Source organism: Haliotis cracherodii, unplaced genomic scaffold (genome assembly GCF_022045235.1).
Source record: "Haliotis cracherodii isolate W230 unplaced genomic scaffold, xgHalCrac1.p SCAF_1, whole genome shotgun sequence".
Lineage (NCBI taxonomy): Eukaryota > Metazoa > Mollusca > Gastropoda > Lepetellida > Haliotidae > Haliotis > Haliotis cracherodii.
Genome location: NW_027266264.1, coordinates 42,537,200 through 42,559,575, shown reverse-complemented (window position 1 = coordinate 42,559,575; position 22,376 = coordinate 42,537,200). Strand labels below are relative to the sequence as shown.

General features: G+C 38.9%; 2 protein-coding genes across 2 annotated transcripts in view; both read left to right on the top strand.

The window, feature by feature from the left end:
• Nucleotides 1-22,376, top strand: part of LOC139478127 (ras-specific guanine nucleotide-releasing factor 2-like) — a 969,963-nt gene that overhangs the window by 863,411 nt on the left and 84,176 nt on the right. The window lies entirely within an intron of this gene.
• Nucleotides 13,180-13,937, top strand: LOC139470801 (uncharacterized). Its single transcript, XM_071253094.1, has 2 exons — nt 13,180-13,376; nt 13,577-13,937. The coding sequence occupies exons 1-2, from the start codon at nt 13,180-13,182 to the stop codon at nt 13,935-13,937; spliced, it is 558 nt and encodes a 185-aa protein (XP_071109195.1).

Here is a 22,376-nt window from a genome sequence, read left to right as displayed (position 1 = left end):
ATATGTAATGATCACCTCATTCATGTCACGCATCAGTATGTATTCCTATACCTGGAATGTTTATCAATCCAACCATATTTGTCTGCTTTGATTTAAATAATTGATTTTGATTAAACTATTATTGGTATCACATGTTTTCATTGTCAAATTAAATTATAAGGATTGACTGTATTTTAGGAGGTTCATTGAGGTATGAATTGTAAAGCCGATGTGGAGACTTTAGATCAAATATCTATAGCTTTATGATTAAACTTACTCCATATGGTCTGTGGAGAAAAGAATTGATTATGATCCATGAACAAATACTTCATCCTTATTGTTACATATACCAAAACGAAAGCTGCAAGCAGCATATTTATAATTAATATAAATGATTCATGTTTTTAAAATCTTTGTTAACACCCACACAGTAAGGAGAATAATATCAACAAGCATGTCTTTGAATGGAATTTAGAAGTGATACACGTAAGGAAGAGAATTTGTGGATGTATACATCTTTATTATGAGAAACAATGTTTCTGAGTAAATTCTTATTCCTTCACCTGATGAAGGAGTATATACTTCGAAACGTTGTGTTCCTCATAATAAAAACGTTTGTAGTTTTCAAGAATAACAAGATCAAAAGTTTGAACTTGAATATGTACAATTTTTCTCCTTTCTAGACCTTATTTGGACAGCCTTACAGTTGTGTTAAGTTTATATCACTACTGAAGCAAATTTCAAAATTCCAATAGGAGAAAACTATACATTAAATCTTTTCTGACTTCAAGTAGGTAGATAAGATTTGGAAACATATTTTGAGAGCATGGACTCCCCAACTGCCAGCCTGTCTGGGTGTGTGTGTGTGTGGCAATGCCATGACAGTTTGGGACCCGTATTCTTTGTGTATTCTCTGTTGAGCAGAGCTCTGCACTATTACATGTTGATGCACAGAATGTGATAACATCTTCGACTCATCTTCTATCATTCTACAATTATGGTTCTGTGGTTCTGATATTCAAATCCTCAAATCCTTCCAAATTTTGTAGGGGTATTCATCAGCAAAGAGCCACAAGAGACTAATTACAAATTTATTTACAAGAACAGAATAACAAAATCTTAAATAAATATAGCTGAGTATAACATCGGAGAAGGCGTTTCCCCCCAATTCCCACCAGGACCCTCCCATCACCACTGACTTGATTAAGTTGCTGGAGTCGTTCATGGTTAAGTCCATGCAAACCTTAATCACAGCATTTGTTGATAAATCTCCTTAAACTTTTATGGATCATCGTATAAAAATCCATGTCGGAATCTATCACCAATCTACGACAACAGGCTGCATCTCCAGACATTCAACTTGCTGATCTGTCAAACCACGCCTCTTTTCCCCACTCAGATTGCTGATTGCTGTAATAGCCAGGGATCAGGGAAGTCAATTTTGAGGTGGTTATCCCAGACATGTCAGAAAAACAACGATTGTCTGTTGCACCATGATACTTGTTTTTCTGTACAGCCTCGTATTCCCGCCCACATGCCCATTGTTTACATGCAAGACAATTTGCTGTTTGCAGCTCAATGTGTGCAACTGAGGCCAAGAAATAAGAAATATGTGCCAGAGACTACTGTTACACTCAAAGACTGCATGATTTCTGAAGGCATGAATCAAGAAGAGACCAGCGTTTAGTCTAACTATTTTGCCACCGGGGCCTGTCATGTCCTACTCCCTCTCCAAGTATCATACACTGATCTCCAATTGGAAATGCCACTCTCTATGACACTTGATCAAGTTGGGTTTGCTCACTCCACCTTGAGAGCATCCCCTCTCTGTGCAAGTTTGGATGTGCAGCCAGCTCCAACACAGATATGCCACCTGCTGGCTTAAGTTAGATCTGTTAGATGTGTTATCTGAGCCCATCAAGGAGTCAGTTTTATCCCAACCACAATATTGGCAATGTTTAGCAAGACTAACTTGACTGATTCTAAACATCAACCAGAGTTCCCACTGGCTTTTGAAACTGTCAGTCCTGGTGGACTGGCAACTCTAAAAATTACCAGTCCCCCCCTAATTTTTGCCAGTCCCCACTATCAACAAATAAAAAAATGTATGAAAATTATTTGGTTTAATTCTTTCAACATCATGTTCAGTGCAAAGATGTCATCTCTGAAGTAACTTAGTTAGATCTTTATGTCATTCTCACAAACTTCAGTCACAATTTTCTCCTTTTTTTTTAATATTTCGAGACAAAGTCACTACAAATGGATATTTAACCTAGAAGTAGACAAGAGGAAACCCTGATGGTAACAGACAAGCTGACTTTGTTACAAAAATTTACTTAATAGAATATCACCAATGTTTCGTTCAACAACAAAGATATCAGGTACTTTATTTGCCGGTCCATAGGGACTGGCAGTCACATGAATTACCTGTCCATGCCTAATTTTACCGGTAAAAATCACCTTTTGAAGTCATGTCAACTGGAAGAAGTCGAAGAGCCTGTCACTTTCCCAAAGTGGAATTTGTATGTTGTTCTGCTTGAATGGAAGCATCATGTGAGCTTATACATAATAGGGCAACTCTTTTGCAAACCTCCAAAAAGTCTGCCTTTTAGCTTTTTATTGCAACAGTTCCATGCCATTGACTTTTCTCACTCACTCATGCACCAGATTTGAGTCGAATCACTCTGCAGGCTCCCCCAGAGTTCAATGGCAAAAATCAGATCATGATAGTTATTGCCTTTGGTGTATGTTTTTGGACATGAGGCACTGTATCCTCAAATGTGACAGAATTTCTAGATAATCTCTCTTGATACAAGGATGACTTTTCACATCTATCATAAGGTAAATATGTTGATTGAGTTAAAAAATTGATGTCTTTTAGAGTTATGACCCATGTTTGGTCTTTTGAACCTAGTGGCAATTTCTTGGAAATGTTGACAATTTGAATACAGTATTTAGTGATGACAATGTTATCTACTTTGAAAGCCTCCATCAAAAATTTTTATTTCAGAGAGGTAGGTTAATGGCCATTTGTTAAGTAAACAATGCTGTTGGCAACATGTTAAACTTGTCCTCTCAAAAAGTGTTTATCATGAAGTAAGAATGGACACAATCTTCAAACAGTTGGATCAAGCATAAGTTTTTCAAGTTCCCTAATGATAAAATCCATGTAGCAAGATTAAAAGTGGATTCAGCAATAAATCAGTGTTGATGACATTATTAGCATCAGACTGTATATTTCAATGCTATGTAGACCACCCTTGGTTGCTGTCGATCGTAAGTTCATTTTATATTTTCGTTACTTCTCAATGTGCTTATACTAGTGCTAAGTCAAATCTGTCACACTCTAGTTATTATATCCCGTTTACGAAGTAAATCAGGGGTATATAGCGTTCCGTTCCTCCGTCCTTCCGTCCGTCCTTCCATCCATCCTTCCGTCTGAGCTTTTGTACGGCCCATAACTTTTAAACCATGCACCCTAGCTTCACCAAACCTGCTACACACATTTACCACAATGAGAACTTGTGCCTTTTGCTAGTTTGAAGATTCTGAACTTTTTAATTTTTGCCGTTTCCATGGAAAAATTAAGAAACTTAAACTTTTAGGGTGGCTGTTTTGTACGGCCTATATCTTTTTAACCATTCACCCTAGCTTCACCAAACTTTCTACACACATTAACCACAATGAGTACTTGTGCCTTTTGCTAGTTTGAAGATTCTGAATTTTTTAATTTTTGCTGTTTCCATGGAAACATTAGAAACTTAACCGTTTTGTACGGCCTATATCTTTTTAACCATACACCCTAGCTTCACCAAACTTTCTACACACATTTACCACAATGAGTACTTGAGCCTTTTGCTAGTTTGAAGATTCTGAATTTTTTAATTTTTGCCGTTTCCATGGAATCATGGTGAACATGGTGAAACATAAATTTTGGGTAGAGTTTTTGTACGATCCATGTTTACAATATTATGTATTCTAGCTTCAGCAAACTTGCTACATTAACCGCTATGATTGTTTTTTTATCTTTCATAACATTCTGAAAGTTTTGTCTTTTACTGTTTTCTTGGAAACATGATGGAATTTTGATGACTGGATTTGTATAGCTAATATGTTCTAAAAAATTGTTTCCACACATGTAGATCATCATAAGTATCTGTGCTTTGTGATAGTTTGAATTTATGAATTCTTTACCATATCTGTAAAGGCTAGATGGAAATTATTAATTTATTGATTTTCTTATATGATACGTTCCATTTTTTATGTGTTTTTATATCAACAATTTTTGGTCCTTTTGACAATTCTTCTTATAACTCCTCAATCAAATTTTTATTCAAAGGCGTTCATGGTGATCTACTTCCTCGTAGTGAACACTGGTAACATGGGAGATGGGGGGTGGGGGGTCAATTGTCACTGGAACTCAATCTTAGTTTTTAAAACAATAAAGTTAAAATCAGTTAGAAATATGTAATATTTCATTAATTAACAAACTATTTACTTTTTGTTGTTGACCAGCGGGGATAACGGGGATATATGTGAGCTTTGCTCACTTCTTTCTTGTTGTAAGGCCCTGGAAAACAGGTTTTTTGTACAGTCTAATTATATTTATTATTCATGTATAAATTGTTCTTGTCATGGCATGGCTGAAATATTGCAAATGTGATGTTAAATTTTAGCTCATTCACTCACTCCATGGCTGAAGACACACCTATTCATTTCATTATGTTATATATAGAATATCTGCTATTATGTCACATCAACTTATTATGAAATATGATATACAGGTGTACAATGAAATCCATAAGGTTAGGGGTAGACTAACACTTTATCTCTGAAAATATATAATTGAAGAAAGCAACTACATTTAAATTGAAAAGCCGATCCAGTGAGATGGGAGATTCAGAATTCTTGATTTGTTTCTAGACAGTAAGGGTTGGACAGAAAGAAAAATAGTTTGAGACTAAGGTAGGGTATGAATCTACGTATTGTCATGGTATTTCTGAACTTTGGATATGATGCACATTCATGACCCCAAGATGATAAAAGAGACAGGTGTGTGGGAACATGAGGTCAAGATTTAATCATTCATGCCTTGTGGGTGGATGGTTTTGAGTTCCAATATCCATTTGAGTTTTGTCGACTATTGTTTGGCCATGCCAGACTCAAGAGTTAGGGATTGGTTACCCAAAGAAGTGCCTCCCCTTTGAAGTTCTATCCTGATTTGGACTTCTTCAGAGGTAGTAGTTAACAACCCCATTAAACATGACTGCTTTCTAATGACTGTTTACCTTTTAAGTTTCCATATACACATACAGCAGTAGCATGTAAATCAGAGTATTCATACTAATATGCCAATAGTGTTTACATACCAGATTATTAAAAAAATTATGTTTCTCTTTTTGGGAGATAATAAATACATTTTTTGATATAGACAATTGAAAGTATATTAGTGTTATGTATAATCAAAAATGTGCACAGAGATTTCCGAAGTTGTTGCATTTTCTCTTTTGGAAAAATAAGAATTCTTCAATAACAGCACATGGAAAATCAGATAGGAAAATTAAGTATGGAAAGATGACCAATAAGAAAAAAACTAGTTTTGTTGCTTACAAAAGCTTACATATTTATTGAATAGAATTCTAAAATTTCTCTTTGATTTTGTGTGAAATGAAGACATTTAATTTTTCTACTCATTTTGTATGTATATTGTTTTGCTATCAAAACTATTGTATTCAAAGGATTGTTATTTTTACCTTCATTCAATGATATTAAGTCATATTGGCATATATACTGAAAGAAACATCACCATAGATAGACATATGAGAAACCTTATTTGCTGTAAACATACTTTGAGACATATTAAAAAGATCAAATTTGGCAAAACTGATCTTCAAGGTTGAAATTAAAGTGTCAAATGTTCTTAAAGTGAAACACAACACTAGTCTCTGATGAAATGGCATCATAAGTCAGTATCTCAATGTGCATTGATGACTGCCATGCAACGTCGATACATGGAATGGATGAGGCACTTGAGCCCACACTCTGAGGAACACCTGACGCAGTTCAGCTGCAGTTGTTGGCCTTGGTCGGACGTCATTCAGGCGTCTATGGATCTTGTCCCACAGGTGCTCGATGGGATTTACATCAGGACTGAGGGCAGGCCACTGCATGGTTCTGATGCGATTCTGCTGGAGGAAGTCTCTTGTTGCTCTCGCAGTGTGGGCACAGGTGTTATCATGCTGAAACTCATGGTTGCAGTGACGTGCCAAATGAGGTATGGCGTGTGGTCTCAAGACTTGATCAAGTACCGAGCTGCTGTGACACCATTGCCTCTCCCTGGACCAATGTTCTGGAAGAAGTCTTTACTTTGACTTGAAATGCATTGGCGACTTGCTGGGCGGTTTGTCCAGCTTGCAATCGTCCAAGGGCTTGGTGTCGCTGATTTCTTGTCAATCTTGGCATGTGGTAGCAATTCAATAACGAATGAATGCTATCCGATCTGGGTGGATTTTTATAGGGCAAGAAATGGGGGAACGCATGCGCATTTCAATTTGCACGGAACTCACATGTATCGGGTTACAATGGCCGTTGCCGTGATGCGTTTGGGCGGTCGGTTTTATTGTCATCTGCTTTAGGTTTTTATATCATCAAATTTCCTTTTTTTGGACAAGGAAAATGTTAAATTTTAGAAACTTTGACAAAAATTACCCAGATATTTAAATGACAACTTTTCATGCAATGTTACTTGGGGTGACGTACTCTTTGCGGTTCAGTATATTTGCATATCTCATCAACATATTTGCAGTGGGTAGTGCATTTGTAGTGCATGGATGTGACATAAGATTTACAATAACCCAATCAGTCTCATTCCTTGTGCAATGGCCATGACGTTAAAGAGGTTTTATATTCAATAAGGATTAACAAAAAAACCTGCTTTCCTTCTTTGTTACCAATAATGTTAATTATGTTAAAAAGGGAGATTGGGGGTCTGCATTAACTATGCACGGAAAAGTCACTCTCTGTTTCTGACAGTATCTAACAGTGGATGTCCTGATATTTAAAAACTTTCTGAAATTCAGCAAAATTACATATTTGACCTCTATCTGTTAGATCATTAATGTCATCTACTCATTTACTGTCGCATTGAGGGTAGAACACAGTTACAGATAATTGTGCAAACATAACATGGTGTCTGAAGTGGGATAGCAAAGCACAGACACTAATTATAGTAAATATGGGACATTTTAAGCCAACTTTCGAATTTGCCTTTTATAACGGTAACTTTAATAACAGAAACTTGGAGAAGATGGGAACAAACCATGAAACTGTATCTAAGTTTGGGAATGTCTAAGCAAAAGACGTGAACAATATGATGCATGAGGTATGTTAGATATGAAGGATAGGTGTCCTCCCATTAGTTAGACAGCCAGTTGTTAGACACCTTAAAATAACAACTTTTCTGGTTGAGTGCACAACAAAGTGCAATGCTGTTACCTTGATCGATAATGGAATGACCCATAGCTAAACAACAAGATATAACAAAACAAACGGACGTGTTAAGTCAGATGTACTTATTTTATAAACGTTCATCTCAGATTTGGCTGTTACATCAGATGTATATACACATATATTAAATTAAGTCATGATATGTACACAACGTCATACTCGGTTCATCCTGTTTTTAGGCAAGTTTCAGGAGGTGGCCCACAGCATCTAAAAACTGAACTGAAGTCTTCTGACCAAGGCGTAGATGGTCTTTCAATCTGATGATCTGGTTGTCGATCTCGCGATACACTCGCTTGCAGCTGGGTGGTGCTGCTCCAAAGTTGACCTGGACGAGTTTGCTTCTTTCCACAGAAGAATCTGAGGTGTGCCTCTCTGTGACATTATATATTCCACTTTCCTTAACCCAGCCATTCTGATAATGATACCATGATCTGACTGACTGATATAGAAGATTTAACGTGCGCTTTCCGACTGTAGCGTATTTCGCACACGGATCACCATGATCTGCCAGTAATGATATTTATATCACAGTTGGTAAAACTGAGTAGACTCTGACAAATTGATAGTAAAAGATGAATTGTTTTATATTGTAAATGTTATTATAACAAGCAGCTAAGTGCAAGTGTAACTTGAGTAGTAGTCTAGTTGAGAAGTTCTTCATTTTCCACAAGCTTTAAAGATCAAACACTACATATTGGATTAACATAATAACTTATAATCAGAGTACAACATGCAACTGGAGTAGCAATCTAGTAAATAACTATAACAATAAATAAGTAGAAAATAAGTAGAGAAAGATCAAACAATGAACCCTGAGACATGCCTAATTAGTTCACTGAGTAGGACTGTACCATTGTTGTGGGTACTGCCCTAATTAATTCCCTACTTCAGTGTCTGACAACTGGCTGTCTAACTAATGGGAGATAACCGAAGGATAACCTGTAGGTTGGGACCTAATGGTGGGATTAGTTTCCCTGGGGTCGTGGACCCTGACATCCCTATGGACGGTTCCTGGTGTAAGATAGGGAAGCCCATGTAGATAGTGTCCTGCCGTATGAAATGGGGGCTAGTCAGCTCATTTTGTGCTTCCGTACTCGCGATTAAAAGCACTGAATGAGCTGAAAGCCAAAAGGAGGTTAGCAACCGAGAGCCCCAAAGGAATAGTAGGGATATATATGTACGATGTAAGGAGAAAAAAACATGAAATATATGTGAAAATTACCAACGTTCGAGTTGCAGTGATGCATTTTACACCTAAGTACACTTGAACTAAAAGCAGTTTGGTAATAAGCAACAATGGTATGGCATCCTTCATGACATAAATAAGGTAGTACATGTGAACCAGGACAAGAGTCCTCAAACTGAGTACATGGTAACCAGAGTCACTGGCTCTATGCAAAGAGTTCCATGATAGCATCCAATCACTGTTAAAACCAAGTGTCAAAGTCAGTGTGCACAGTTGGACACGGCACAGTATATGACAGTAGTCACGTGCACAGCATGGCTACTATCCGAGTCTGTAGTTTTCCAGCACCACTACTAAGCAAGAGTACAGTTTATGTACCATTGTATGAGATACAATAGGATTTAGTTGCACACCACAGAGTCACAGATTGCAACATAAATAGCACAAGTCACACTGCACTGGAGTCACGAGACTGAACGTCCCATTAGATGGGGTAAATTACTATGCAGATTGCACTCTGTTGGTTAAACATTATACATAATGAAATCTGTGCTTGTCTCAAGGTATCTTCGGGGGTTCGTATGTACCCGGTGAAGCAGTCTGAACTCCACCTCCCCAGGGTTTTGATGAGATGGTCCTCCATTCTCACTTGTGCAGCTGTGGTACGATAACCATAAACTGTTTGGTTCTCTTGTGGGCTCCTATGCTGAAAAAGGTCAACCCATCAGGTGGGATATGCCTGATCAAAGAATTCTCACTAGGTGCTCTACAAGAACCTCCAAGTCGTGCCAAATTTGCCATAGTGTGACACACGATAGTGACCATTGCCATGAGTTCAAACCACGGAGGTACAACACACCAGTCTCTGACAGACCGCAAGGATATCGAAGACAAGGCTGATATCAGGGGACGTCCCAAGGTCATGTTCAACGGCAAAGAAATTTGCAACAATTTCCACCATACCCATGGAAACAGTGCCCGCATCATCTCCACTCACTCCTATTAACCACGCCCGGATACAACTCAAACTGGCTCTTCATCCGGATATCCAGTTCACCAACTATTTGATTAATGGTCTAAGATATGGTTTCAACCCTTTAATTCATCCACTACCCACAACTTCCATAGAGTGCAACAACAATTACAGTGCTAGGAAAGACCAGGCTGCAGTGTCACTTCTCGTCAAATCTAAAGTTACAAAGGATTACGTTGCAGGTCCATTTTCGACAGTGCCATATCCTGTATACAGGGTGAGTCCCCTCGGGTTGGCCATTGGTAAATACAGCCAGAAGAAGAGACTTATTCTAGACCTGTCAGCCCCCCACGACAAACCAGAAATACTAAGCATCAATTAGCTCATCGACAAAGATCAGTGTTCTCTTTCTTATGTGACAATTGACCATGCTATCGCTGTCATCTCTAATCAAGGGCATGGCGCCAAACTATGTAAACTTGACATTTCGGACGCTTTCAAACAGATCCCGATAGCAAATGCATTTATACCTTTCTTTGGATTCAAGTGGCAACAGCAGTACTACTTTTACAAATGGCTGGCCTTCGGATGTCGTTCAAGCCCAAAATTGTTTGACACTTTGTCCGAAGCTTTATGCTTCATCCAGGACATGGACTTGTATACCGACTTGTATACCGATGCATCTACTTCGTTCGGATTCGGCGGATACTTTCAAGGAGCGTGGTTCTCAGAGAAGTGGCCAGAAAACCTACTTACAGAATTAAGCATTGAACATTCCCTCGCCTTCCTCGATCTGTATCCAATCGTGATAGCATCCGTAATTTGGGGACATAGGTGGACTCGTTTAAGAGTGTTATTCCATTGTGACAACCAAGCCACTGTACATATCATTCACAAAGGGAGATCTAAATGCCGAAAAGTCATGTCTCTTTTGCGTACTCTAACATGGACGGCAGCTAAAGGCAATTTCGTAGTATTAGCTAAGCACATCCCTGGGGTTCACAATACTTTAGCTGATGCTCTTTCTCGTTCACAGCTGGACCTGTTCCGCTCCCTAGACCGGGCAGCACAGATCAAACCCATACTGTGCCCTCCAGCCTCTCAAATCATGTGGAATTGACAAGGCACCTGGACACATTATGGTCAGCAGCCCTTGCCCCACGGACAAAGGATACCTATGCTACTGGTGTTCAGTGCTACATCAACTTCATGATTAGTGTGAATTTGCTATCTAGGACATGTCCAGGACTCCCACTGCTACACAAAAGCTGCGTTCAGTTTTTCCTCGCCCACTGCTTCAGCAGGCTCAAGTTATCCTATACTACTGTTAAAACTTACCTGGCGGGCATCAGATATACTTACCTACAAGCAGGAATACCAACATTCTTCGACTCTGCCGACTCGGGCGCCAACACACGTATTCAAACTCTTCTGTGGGGATAGAAGAAACTACAAGCCCCACCAAAAAGCAAGACACTACCCATCACTTTCAATATTCTGTGTCAAATTATGACACTGCTGAAGAATGGCGTTCTGGGTCCTTTTAATGACTATATCATGATTACTATGTGTACCGTTGCCTTCTTCGGCTTCCTCAGGTGTGGCGAGTTCACCTTTTCAGACAGTTTTGATGCAGATGTCAATTTATGTGTCCAAGGTGTATCCTCACATTGAAAACTTCAAAAACTGACCCGTTCTGACAAGGAGTGGCCATTTCCCTGTTTGCCAAAAACAAGCCAGCTTGTCCGGTTCGAAGCCTCTCACAACTGATCCTCATAAGACGCAAGTGTGGGGCTCAGGCCCATGATCCCTTCTTCGTGGACAGCCGTTTCCATGCTATTACGAGGACTACATTTCTAAGATGGCTCAACATTATCATGTGTAGGATAGGCTTGAGCTCCTAATCCTATTCAGGACATTCTTTCAGGATTGGCGCAGAGACAGGTGTGTTGTACCTCCGTGGTCTGAACTCATGGCAATGGTCACTATCGTGTGTCACACTATGGCAAATTTGGCACGACTTATAGGTTCTTGTAGAGCACCTAGTGAGAATTCTTTGATCAGGCATATCCCACCTGATGGGTTGACCTTTCTCAGCATAGGAGGCCACACGAGAAGCAAACAGTTTATGGTTATTGTGGTTATACCACAGCTGCACAAGTGAGAATGGAGGACCATCTCATCAAAACCCTGGGGAGGTGGAGTTCAGACTGCTTCACCGGGTACATACGAACCCCCGAAGATACCTTGAGACAAGCACAGATTTCATTATGTATAATGTTTAACCAACAGAGTGCAATCTGCATAGTAATTTACCCCATCTAATGGGACGTTCAGTCTCGTGATTCCAGTGCAGTGTGACTTGTGCTATTTATGTTGCAATCTGTGACTCTGTGGTGCGCAACTAAATCCTATTGTATCTCATACAATGGTAGATAAACTGTACTCTTGCGTAGTAGTGGTGCTGGAAAACTACAGACTCGGATAGTAGCCATGCCGTGCACGTGACTACTGCCATATACTGTACCGTGTCCAACTGTGCACACTGACTTTGACACTTGGTTTTAACAGTGATTGGATGCTATCATGGAACTCTTCGCATAGAGCCAGTGACTCTGGTTACCATGTACTCAGTTTGAGGACTCTTGTCCTGGTTCACATGTACTACCTTATTTATGTCATGGAGGATGCCATACCATTGTCGTTTATTACTTAACTGCTTTTAGTTCAAGTATACTTAGGTGTAAAATGCATCACTGCAACTAGAACGTTGGTAATTTTCACATATATTTCATGTTTTTTTCTCCTTACATCGTACATATATATCCCTACTATTCCTTTGGGGCTCTCGGTTGCTAACCTCCTTTTGGCTTTCAGCTCATTCAGTGCTTTTAATCGCGAGTACGGAAGCACAAAATGAGCTGACTAGCCCCCATTTCATACGGCAGGACACTATCTACATGGGCTTCCCTATCTTACACCAGGAACCGTCCATAGGGATGTCAGGGTCCACGACCCCAGGGAAACTAATCCCACCATTAGGTCCTCGCCGTTCCTAACCGCGGTACCACAACCTACAGGTTATCCTTCGGTTATCTCCCATTAGTTAGACAGCCAGTTGTCAGACACTGAAGTAGGGGATTAATTAGGGCAGTACCCACAACAATGGTACAGTCCTACTCAGTGAACTAATTAGGCATGTCTCAGGGTTCATTGTTTGATCTTTCTCTACTTATTTTCTACTTATTTATTGTTATAGTTATTTACTAGATTGCTACTCCAGTTGCATGTTGTACTCTGATTATAAGTTATTATGTTAATCCAATATGTAGTGTTTGATCTTTAAAGCTTGTGGAAAATGAAGAACTTCTCAACTAGACTACTACTCAAGTTACACTTGCACTTAGCTGCTTGTTATAATAACATTTACAATATAAAACAATTCATCTTTTACTATCAATTTGTCAGAGTCTACTCAGTTTTACCAACTGTGATATAAATATAATTACTGGCAGATCATGGTATCATTATCAGAATGGCTGGGTTAAGGAAAGTGGAATATATTATGTCACAGAGAGGCACACCTCAGATTCTTCTGGATGAATATCTCTACAACCGAAATCGAGAAAGACAGAGCAGCACCCACTGGAGGTGTGTTATCAAGACCTGCACTGGTAGATGCACAACAAATGACGACATCCTCCGGAACCAGACTGAGCACAACCATCCACCAGAACATGTCAACAAACTCAAGTTCCTCAGCACACTTCGAAAGGGCGCCCGTGAAGAAACAACCAAGATGCACTCCCTCTACAATGACCAGCTAGCACAAGAAGATGACAACGAGATACCCATTCTGCCTTCCTTCTCCATGTATGGCTGGGTGTAATGAACTCTTCCCCTGATGGTCGTCGCATTGAAGATTTCAAAGACTACATGGTTTTCAACTGGGTGGATGATGATGCAAGGTTTCCGCTGCCCCTGTGGAATCACCATGAAACTGAAGGGCCACGCACCAACAACAGTCTGGAAGGTTTTCACTGCCGGTTGAACCAGTCCCTGCCTCATAGCCATCCCAATATCTTCTGGTTTATGGAGGTCATCAGGCGTATTGAACATGCGGAAAGAAGCAAACTCGTCCAGGTCAACTTTGGAGCAGCACCACCCAGCCGCAAGCGAGTGTATCGCGAGATCGACAACCAGATCATCAGATTGAAAGACCATCTACGCCTTGGTCAGAAGACTCCAGTTCAGTTTTTAGATGCTGTGGGCCACCTCCTGAAACTTGCCTAAAAACCTTAGTCTGACAACAGGATGAACCGAGTATGACGTTGTGTACATATCATGACTAAATTTAATATATGTGTATATACATCTGATGTAACAGCCAAATCTGAGATGAATGTTTATAAACATACATCTGACTCAACACGTCTTTTTGTTTTGTTATATCTTGTTGTTTAGCTATGGGTTGTAGCATTATTGCTGTTCAGGGTAAAAAACACAGTCTAGGTTAGTTAGAGTTAACTCCCCTATGTCATGAGTTCTGTGTTGGGACTCGAGTGGACGCAATGCTGGCTGTCGCATGTAACTCCAGTCAATAAATACGTACTCAAACGAACCCTAGTCTTAGTGTCAACGCAACACAACATGGTGTCAGAAGTGTCAGAAGTGTGTAACTACGTTCTCGACACTGAACTCTGTGAGTGCGACAAGCGGGCGTCAAAATAGGTGGGATTTCTCCTGTGAACTCTAAACGGAAACGAGAACGTGTGCCTCGAAACCGCGGGAAAAGACAGTGAGTAACTCCGAAGTATTCAGAAATAGTATCTGTGAGTGAACAGCGGTGCAATACTTAACTGAAGACTCAAACCAGTAAACACAGAACTTTATTTTTTTACGAAACAAACATGGCATTATTCCAAATTCAACCACCTGAGCAGTTTGACTTTCGTAACCCAGAAAAGTGGGAACAGTGGACAAAACGCTTTGAAAGATTCAGAATTTCTTCAAAACTAAGCGCAGATGATGAAAAACTCCAAATTAATACCCTTGTGTATACGATGGAATCTGAAGCAGAGGAAATACTTACATCATTTCGTTTGTCAAATGATGATGCAAAAAAGTATGATTTTTTTGGGCAAGTTTGATCGATTCTTCATTGTGAAACGGAGCGTTATATTTGAAAAAGCCAAATTTAACAGTCGCAAACAAGACGAGGGGGAATCAGTTGATTCTTTTATCACTGCACTTTATGGACTTGCTGAACATTGCAATAACCAGAATTTGAAAGAAGAGATGATCAGAGACAGGATAGTTGTTGGACTACGTGATACTAAACTTTCAACCAAGTTGCAGTTAGATTCCACATTAACCCTGGATTTAGCGATCACACAGGCTCGCCAGTCAGAAACTGTATACAAACAACAGGAGGCCATGAGAAACAACTTTCAAAATCCTAACGCAGAAGGGAAAGTTAATTCAGTTATCCGAAAGGGCAAGTTCTCCAACCAGAGACCAACCCATTCATCACGTTTCCAGAAAGGAAACCAAAGACCTAACTATGATAGCGGAGGAAAACCACACAACCAGCACACATCTAAAGAGACCTCAGAAAACTGTCCACGCTGTGGGGGCAACATGCACTTCAAGTCAAGATGCCCTGCTAGAGATTCAAATTGCAACTTTTGCAAAAAGAAAGGACATTGGACAAAAGTGTGTAGGTCTTCAAACAGAAACGTGCATGAGGTAATTAGTGATAATGAACCTGAAGAGGAAACATGCTTAGGATCAGTCATCGTGGATCCAGTTACTAAGGCAACGTTAATCAGTCCGTGATGAGACCAGCAAACCATGGATGATCAAGGTGAAGGTTGAAAATCATTATGTGAAGTTCAAGATTGACACAGGCGCTGATGTGACTTTAATTCCAGAGAAAAACTTTGCAGAAATTGCAAGTAATTCTGACATTGAGTATGAATCGCCTGATAGAAAACTCTCAGGAGTTGGCGGCGAGTACAAACTCAAGGTTTGTGGACAGTTTATGACCACATTAAAATGGCAGGACAAACAGGTCACACAAAAAGTTTACGTAGTCAAGGACACGGAACTACATGTGCCCCTGCTTGGAAGACCTGCAATAGAAGCCATGGAAATCATCACTAAGGATGCTAGACTTGATGCAGTCTCCTTGAAGAAACAGAATGTTTACAAGGAACAGTATCCAAAACTTTTCAGTGGATTGGGAAATACTCAGCATACGTATAAGATCCAGTTGAAACCCGATGCAAAACCATTTGCTTTGTCTACTCCAAGGAAAATTGCACTGCCTCTCAGGAAGCAGATCCAACAGGAGTTTGCCAGAATGGAACGTCTTGGTGTTATATCACCAGTTACAGAGCCTACAGAGTGGTGCGCAGGAATGGTTGTCATACCTAAGCCTGGAAATAAGGTCAGGATTTGTGTAGACCTTACAAAACTGAACGAGAATGTTCACCGAGAGAATCACCCCTTGCCGTCAATCGAGCAGACACTGGGACAACTTGCAGGAGCAAAGTACTTTACAAAGCTTGATGCAAACTACCAGATACCTCTCGCTAAGGAATCTTCTCACCTAACCACCTTCATAACACCCTTCGGGCGCTATTGTTTCAACAGGCTTCCATTTGGAATATCATCAGCTCCAGAGGTATTTCAAACACAAATGACCCAAATCCTAGATGGAATTCAAGGTGTGCCATGTCAGATGGATGACATATTAGTTGCTGGCAAAACAATTGAGGAGCATGATGCTCAACTCAAAGAAGTACTGGAAAAGGTACAGGAAGCAGGAGTGACATTAAACTTTGACAAATGTGTATTTGCACAAACATGCATCAAGTTCCTAGGTTTCATCATTGATGAATCAGGAATCAAAGCCGACCCAGAAAAGGTCCAAGCCATACAGAACATGCCAGAACCTACCTCTATATCGGAAGTCCGACGCTTCTTCGGAATGGTCAATTTCCTTAGCAAATTCTCACCAAATTTAGCAGAGAAATCCAAGCCAATCAGAGATCTTCTCAGAGTAGACTCTGCATGGTGTTGGGATAAACCCCAACAGGACGCATTCAGAGATATGAAGAAAGAGATAAGCTCTACGCAGGTGCTAGCTCACTACGATACATCCAAAGCTACTACAGTTTCAACGGATGCATCTTCTTACGGGCTGGGGGCAGTACTCCTTCAATTACATGGAAAAGACTGGAGACCAGTTGCTTATGCATCTAGATCACTGACTACAACGGAACAGAGGTATGCACAGGTCGAGAAGGAAGCCTTAGCGACGACATGGGCATGTGAGAAATTCTCAACATATCTGATTGGACTACAGTTCACCATAGAGACTGACCATAAGCCATTAGTGTCTTTGCTTGGATCCAAAGAACTTGACTTGCTCCCTCCCAGAGTTGAGAGATTTCGCATGAGATTAATGAGATACCACTACTCCGTCAACTATGTTCCAGGAAAGAATCTTGTAGTCGCAGACACTCTCTCCCGTGCACCTATCACGTCTGAAGTCTTGCAGTCAGAACAGGAACTGGGACAAGAAACAGATATGTACGTCGACAGTGTCATACAAAATATGCCAGCGTCAGAAAAACGTCTGGATGATCTTCGCACTGAAATCGAACATGACGAAGTATGCAGAAGCTTAAAAGACTTTGCCAAGAAGGATGGCCTGACAGACCAAGACTGAATGGAGCCATAAAGCCATACTACGCTTTCAGGGATGAACTAAGCGAAGAGAATGGACTTTTGCTCAGAGGGAATAGACTAGTTATTCCCATGTCAATGCGACTGGAGATGCTTGACGGACTGCATAAAAGACATCAGGGTATTGTGAAATGCCGTGAACGAGCTAAACAATCCGTTTGGTGGCCAGGATTGTCAAAACAGTTGAGTACACTTGTAGAGAACTGTACAGAGTGCATAAAGGAAAGAGTGAATCCTGCTGAGCCTCTTATTCCTTCCATTCTACCTGACCGTCCATGGCAAAAAGTAGGAATGGATCTGTTCATGTTACAGAGTACCAACTATCTGCTAGTCATAGACCACTTTTCCAGATACATTGAAATAGCGAAGCTATCACAAACCACGAGCGTGGATGTCGTCAACCACTTAAAGTCCATCTTCTCCAGACACGGTATCCCAGAGACAGTGATGTCAGACAATGGACCACAATTCTCCAGCTCCACATTCCAAGACTTTTCAAGAGAGTTTGGTTTCGACCATGTCACAAGTAGCCCTATATTTCCTCAAAGCAACAGGGAATCTGAGAGAGCAGGTAAAACTGTCAAATTATTGAGTCAGTTATTATGTCACAACATGGGTCTATCATGGTATAACATTTATACTAAGTTATCTTATAATAATTAGATCTTCATCAAGTGCTTTTATGAGTTATCATGGTGTAATATTTATACACCATTTCATATAATTATAGTTTAACAAGTAATGATTATCATCAGGTAAAATGCATATATAAAATATCAGTAGTTCCAGTTATAGCTTTTTAGATGGTTGCTAGCCTAAAATAAGGTAGACATACTATTAAATAAGACAAGAGTTACGTCTACATAGTTTAATTGATTTGAAGCTTTTAGATAAATGCTAGCCTAAGGTATCAAGATCCCATCTCCCAGACAAAGGATATTTATTTAAGTATATCTGTCATCACCTACCGGGGTATATTAGAATAACATTACTTCAATTAAGACTCATTAAGGATTAGCCCCCATACAAGCTCGTCTATAGTGCATTAAGAATTAGCCCCCATACAAGCTCGTCTATAGGGCATTAAGGATTAGCCCCCACACAAGCTCATCTATAGTGACACCCTAATCTCTTTCAAAGCATCCAGTAAATATGTCAACAAGATTAGTGCCAGTCCAACAGGATTAACAGGATTTAGTATTCCCCTCTGTCCAGCCATCCATTTAGCATAGGACACAACCAATCGTGTATCAACCAATCACATTCCTTTCTATTGTTCAAACTTTCATTAAATACATACTGTAGCCAAGTTCTAGCAGAGAGTTCAATTGATCTTACAATCTTACAATTGCCACCAAACACCTCGCCTCACATTGCCAATGGCAAGTCCATGCCGACACTTGGGGAAGCGATCACCTTCCTATACTCACCTACATAGGTAGCCCACTACAATTAGAGGAACAGCCCAATCCTCAGCCCACATGGGACTATGCAAAGGCTGACTGGCCTAAGTTCAGGAAGGAATGTATATCATTCAAGTCCCCAGAAATTGCCTCGGATGATCCTGATCTTTTTTGCCAAAATCTCACCTCAGCAATTATTGCTGCAGCTGAAAAATCAATTTAAAAAAAAAGACCACAAAACTGGCAAAACGCCGGTACCATGGTGGAACAGGGAAATAGCAAAAGCTAGGAGAGTGAGAAAGAAAACCCTAAATAGGTCAAAAAGGGATAAATCAGCCTTTGCCCAAGTCCGAGCAGCCAGGACGAAAGTAAGACAACTCATAGACGATTCTAAAAAAGAGTCATGGCAGACCTTCTACAAATCCCTTAAAGCTCTGCACGCTAACGTCGAACCCATTCGACAGAGGTGTCCATACCCGTGCATCTGATGTCGAACCCATTCAACAGGCGAATAGCATAACAACACCCCAAAATAAAACTCGCCATATCTATTTACCAAGAAGGCTTTGCGTAACATTTAAATTACGTATGACATGCATAAATGCTCAGCTTGCTCATTATCAAAATGTTCAGTCATTTATTTACCTCAAAAAGAACATATCGCAAGTTAAAAAAGTTTCGGCCAAACTTCTCGGCACATATCTACCAGGAACGGCCATTGTTGACTTTTGGCACTTCACGTTGAGCGGCATGCAGTTCGATATTTTCTTTATAATTTCATCATTTTTCCTATTCGATCATAATTTTTTGTTTGCTGACGAAAGGAAAACACTCATGTTCCTTTATTTCTAAAAATTAGCAACTTTCGGTGTAATTAATTGTAAACAAAAACAATCTGAATCGTAACATCATCGATTGGATGGAACTTGTACGATCATGGCAACGGCGGTAAACAAACAACTCCACATGCATAGTTATCCCGTTAGACTATTACAATCATTTTGTTACATCTAACTTAATTTTCTAGAATTATTGACACGCATGTATAAATCTTTGTAAAAAGAATTTCATTTTTAAAGAGTTTGCTAATGATTTCGTTAGATAAACTTTCCAACACATTGCCAAGCCGACAAACGTCAGTGATACGTTTGGGCGTGGCCTAACTCGCGATTTGTTGAGTCGAACAAAGTCAACAAACACTGCGAAAAATGACAAATATTGGATGGTACGCAAAATCTGAACTGATATACATTATAGGTAAACCATTCAATAGCAAAATAATGCATTTTACGAGAAATAATCAAAATACTTGCAATTTTAGCTATCATTTCTGAAACCGGAAGCACGTACCGCATGTGACACATGGAAGCAAAATATGCAAAAGTTAGTAAGCTATCATAAAGAAATTCCGAAATAGATTCAAATTCAAAAGAAAATACATAATTTACTATTTTTCGTCAACTATTTACTATTTATTGATCTGGAGAGCAGTCTTCACTCTTATATGTTTCATATTTCTTCGTGATTGTCGCCATAAAATGTGTAAGTCTAAATCCGAAACCGTAATGGATTTCACGCTCGATGATTTTAATTTTAAAATATTTTCTATAAACGAGCGCAACGGAGAGCGATCCAACATATTGATATGCCATAATAATAACATAATATTGTTATTGGTCTAACATTACAAAAAGAACAATTTAAATATTAAAGATGTTGTTGAAAACTTTCTGAGAACCTCCCGTCCTCTGAACCGATAACATTTGGTACACAACGAGGTAGTGTAAATATATATAGATTCTAGGCTCCTATTTATATATATGTGTGATTTTGTACCCAAAACAAATTAAATTGTACCCAAAATACTTTGTGAATTTGTACCTAAGAAAATAAGACAATAGATCTATAATTATATTTATGTTTTAATGTAGATGAACAGAACACATAATAAAATATTTCATCAAGTTCCAAATATGATTATGACTGTGATCCTTGAAATTGATTGTTTAGTTTTGAGAGAAAATTGACGTCTTGTCACTGAAGGAGAGGCCAGTTAAGTTGGTTAAACCTAAGTTAGAATGAATTGTTTTGATAGGAAAGTGATATTATGTTAAGATTAAGACACCAAATTAATGTATATCTTTGAAATAATTCTAGGTAGATCTACAAAATCACATACCCATTTGGGTAACAAATTACTAGAAATTTTGGGTACAAAAGTCACCACTGTACATTTCAACTGATTTTCGTGAATCAATGGGATAAAAAAATTCGTCTGAATGATTCCTTTCCTCATTTTTTAAGACAAGAATTTGTTTTACATAACAAAACAGGCAGATCTACACGGATCACGTTTAGTCCTAAAAATGTGAAAAATATGGACACCTCAGAAATGAGGGCTTATAAGGTTATAATTCTACCTAACTAGTCACATGGTTTGACTTCTATCTAGGTCTATCTAAGAAAAGTCCTTATGAAAATCTTTTTTTTAATGTTTTTATGACACTTACATTTCTGGCACTTAGACAAAGAGTATTCAAGGAAAGACAGATATGTTTTTGAATGAAAATATGACTTTCCTTTATAATTCTTTTTTCATGATGACAGGGGAACTTTTATACACACCAGCTGAGGAAGTTGTGATACTGTGATTGCATACAAAGAAAAAACAGTTTGGAAGCAGTACCTGTATGTATAAAATAGACCACATAAGATGAACAAAAGTAATGGATTGGCTGACTGGAAAAAATACATCTGGCAAGGGTAAACATGTACACAGGCATGTTTCTTTTCATTCCAACCAGAAGACTGAGATAGCATTTTCTAAGAAACCTATGGCAAACTTACCAGCTTATGTGCCACCATGGTTCTTGTGATTAAACAAACAAAAATGTCATGTACTGTTACAAGTACTGTTACTGTAATTAAATTAAATTAATTCCTATTAAATTATATTTCAGAATTGTTTTATTTGGAAACAAACCACATAATGCACAAAATTAATGTCCATATGAGTTTAGTATGTATATGTTAAGGATCTGATTTAATCATTATTCATGGAATACTAAAATTAAAATGATGATATCAGAGAGTTACTTATTCACATAGTTGATTTTCAGAGTGCAAGATAATAATTGTTGAATAAATATGTTTAAACTAAAGATAATAATTGAAGTTTGATCAGTTACACTGTGCTGATGCAAAGCCTAATATTTACTGTCCCCACACACCATCATTGTGGGAAAAATAACTATTAAATATAACTTAAAATTTTAAAACCTGTAAACAGCTGTAAATAATTAAACAATTACAAATCTATCATCAATGCGCAATCATGGTGGTCTTCATATTTTTGGAATAAATTTAGAAATCCTTCGTGAAACTGTTCTAAAATCATGCTGGAATCTATGAATGTATTCCCAAAAGGAAAACTATCCTAAATGTAATGTGGAACTAACACCGAAAATATGTACGTAGAATTTTATTGCTTATATATACCCTATCATTTTCAGCAACGCGGGGATGTTATTTTGAAACACTTTTTGTCAAGCCCATTTTCACGCACCTGTTGTTG

Bases quoted from the DNA above. Each gene is read 5' to 3' on its own strand.
- LOC139470801 (XM_071253094.1), top strand. From the start codon at position 13,180: ATGGCTGGGTTAAGGAAAGTGGAATATATTATGTCACAGAGAGGCACA. The intron at 13,377-13,576 runs AGAACATGTCAA...AGATTTCAAAGA, and splicing joins ACTGAGCACAACCATCCACC to CTACATGGTTTTCAACTGGG.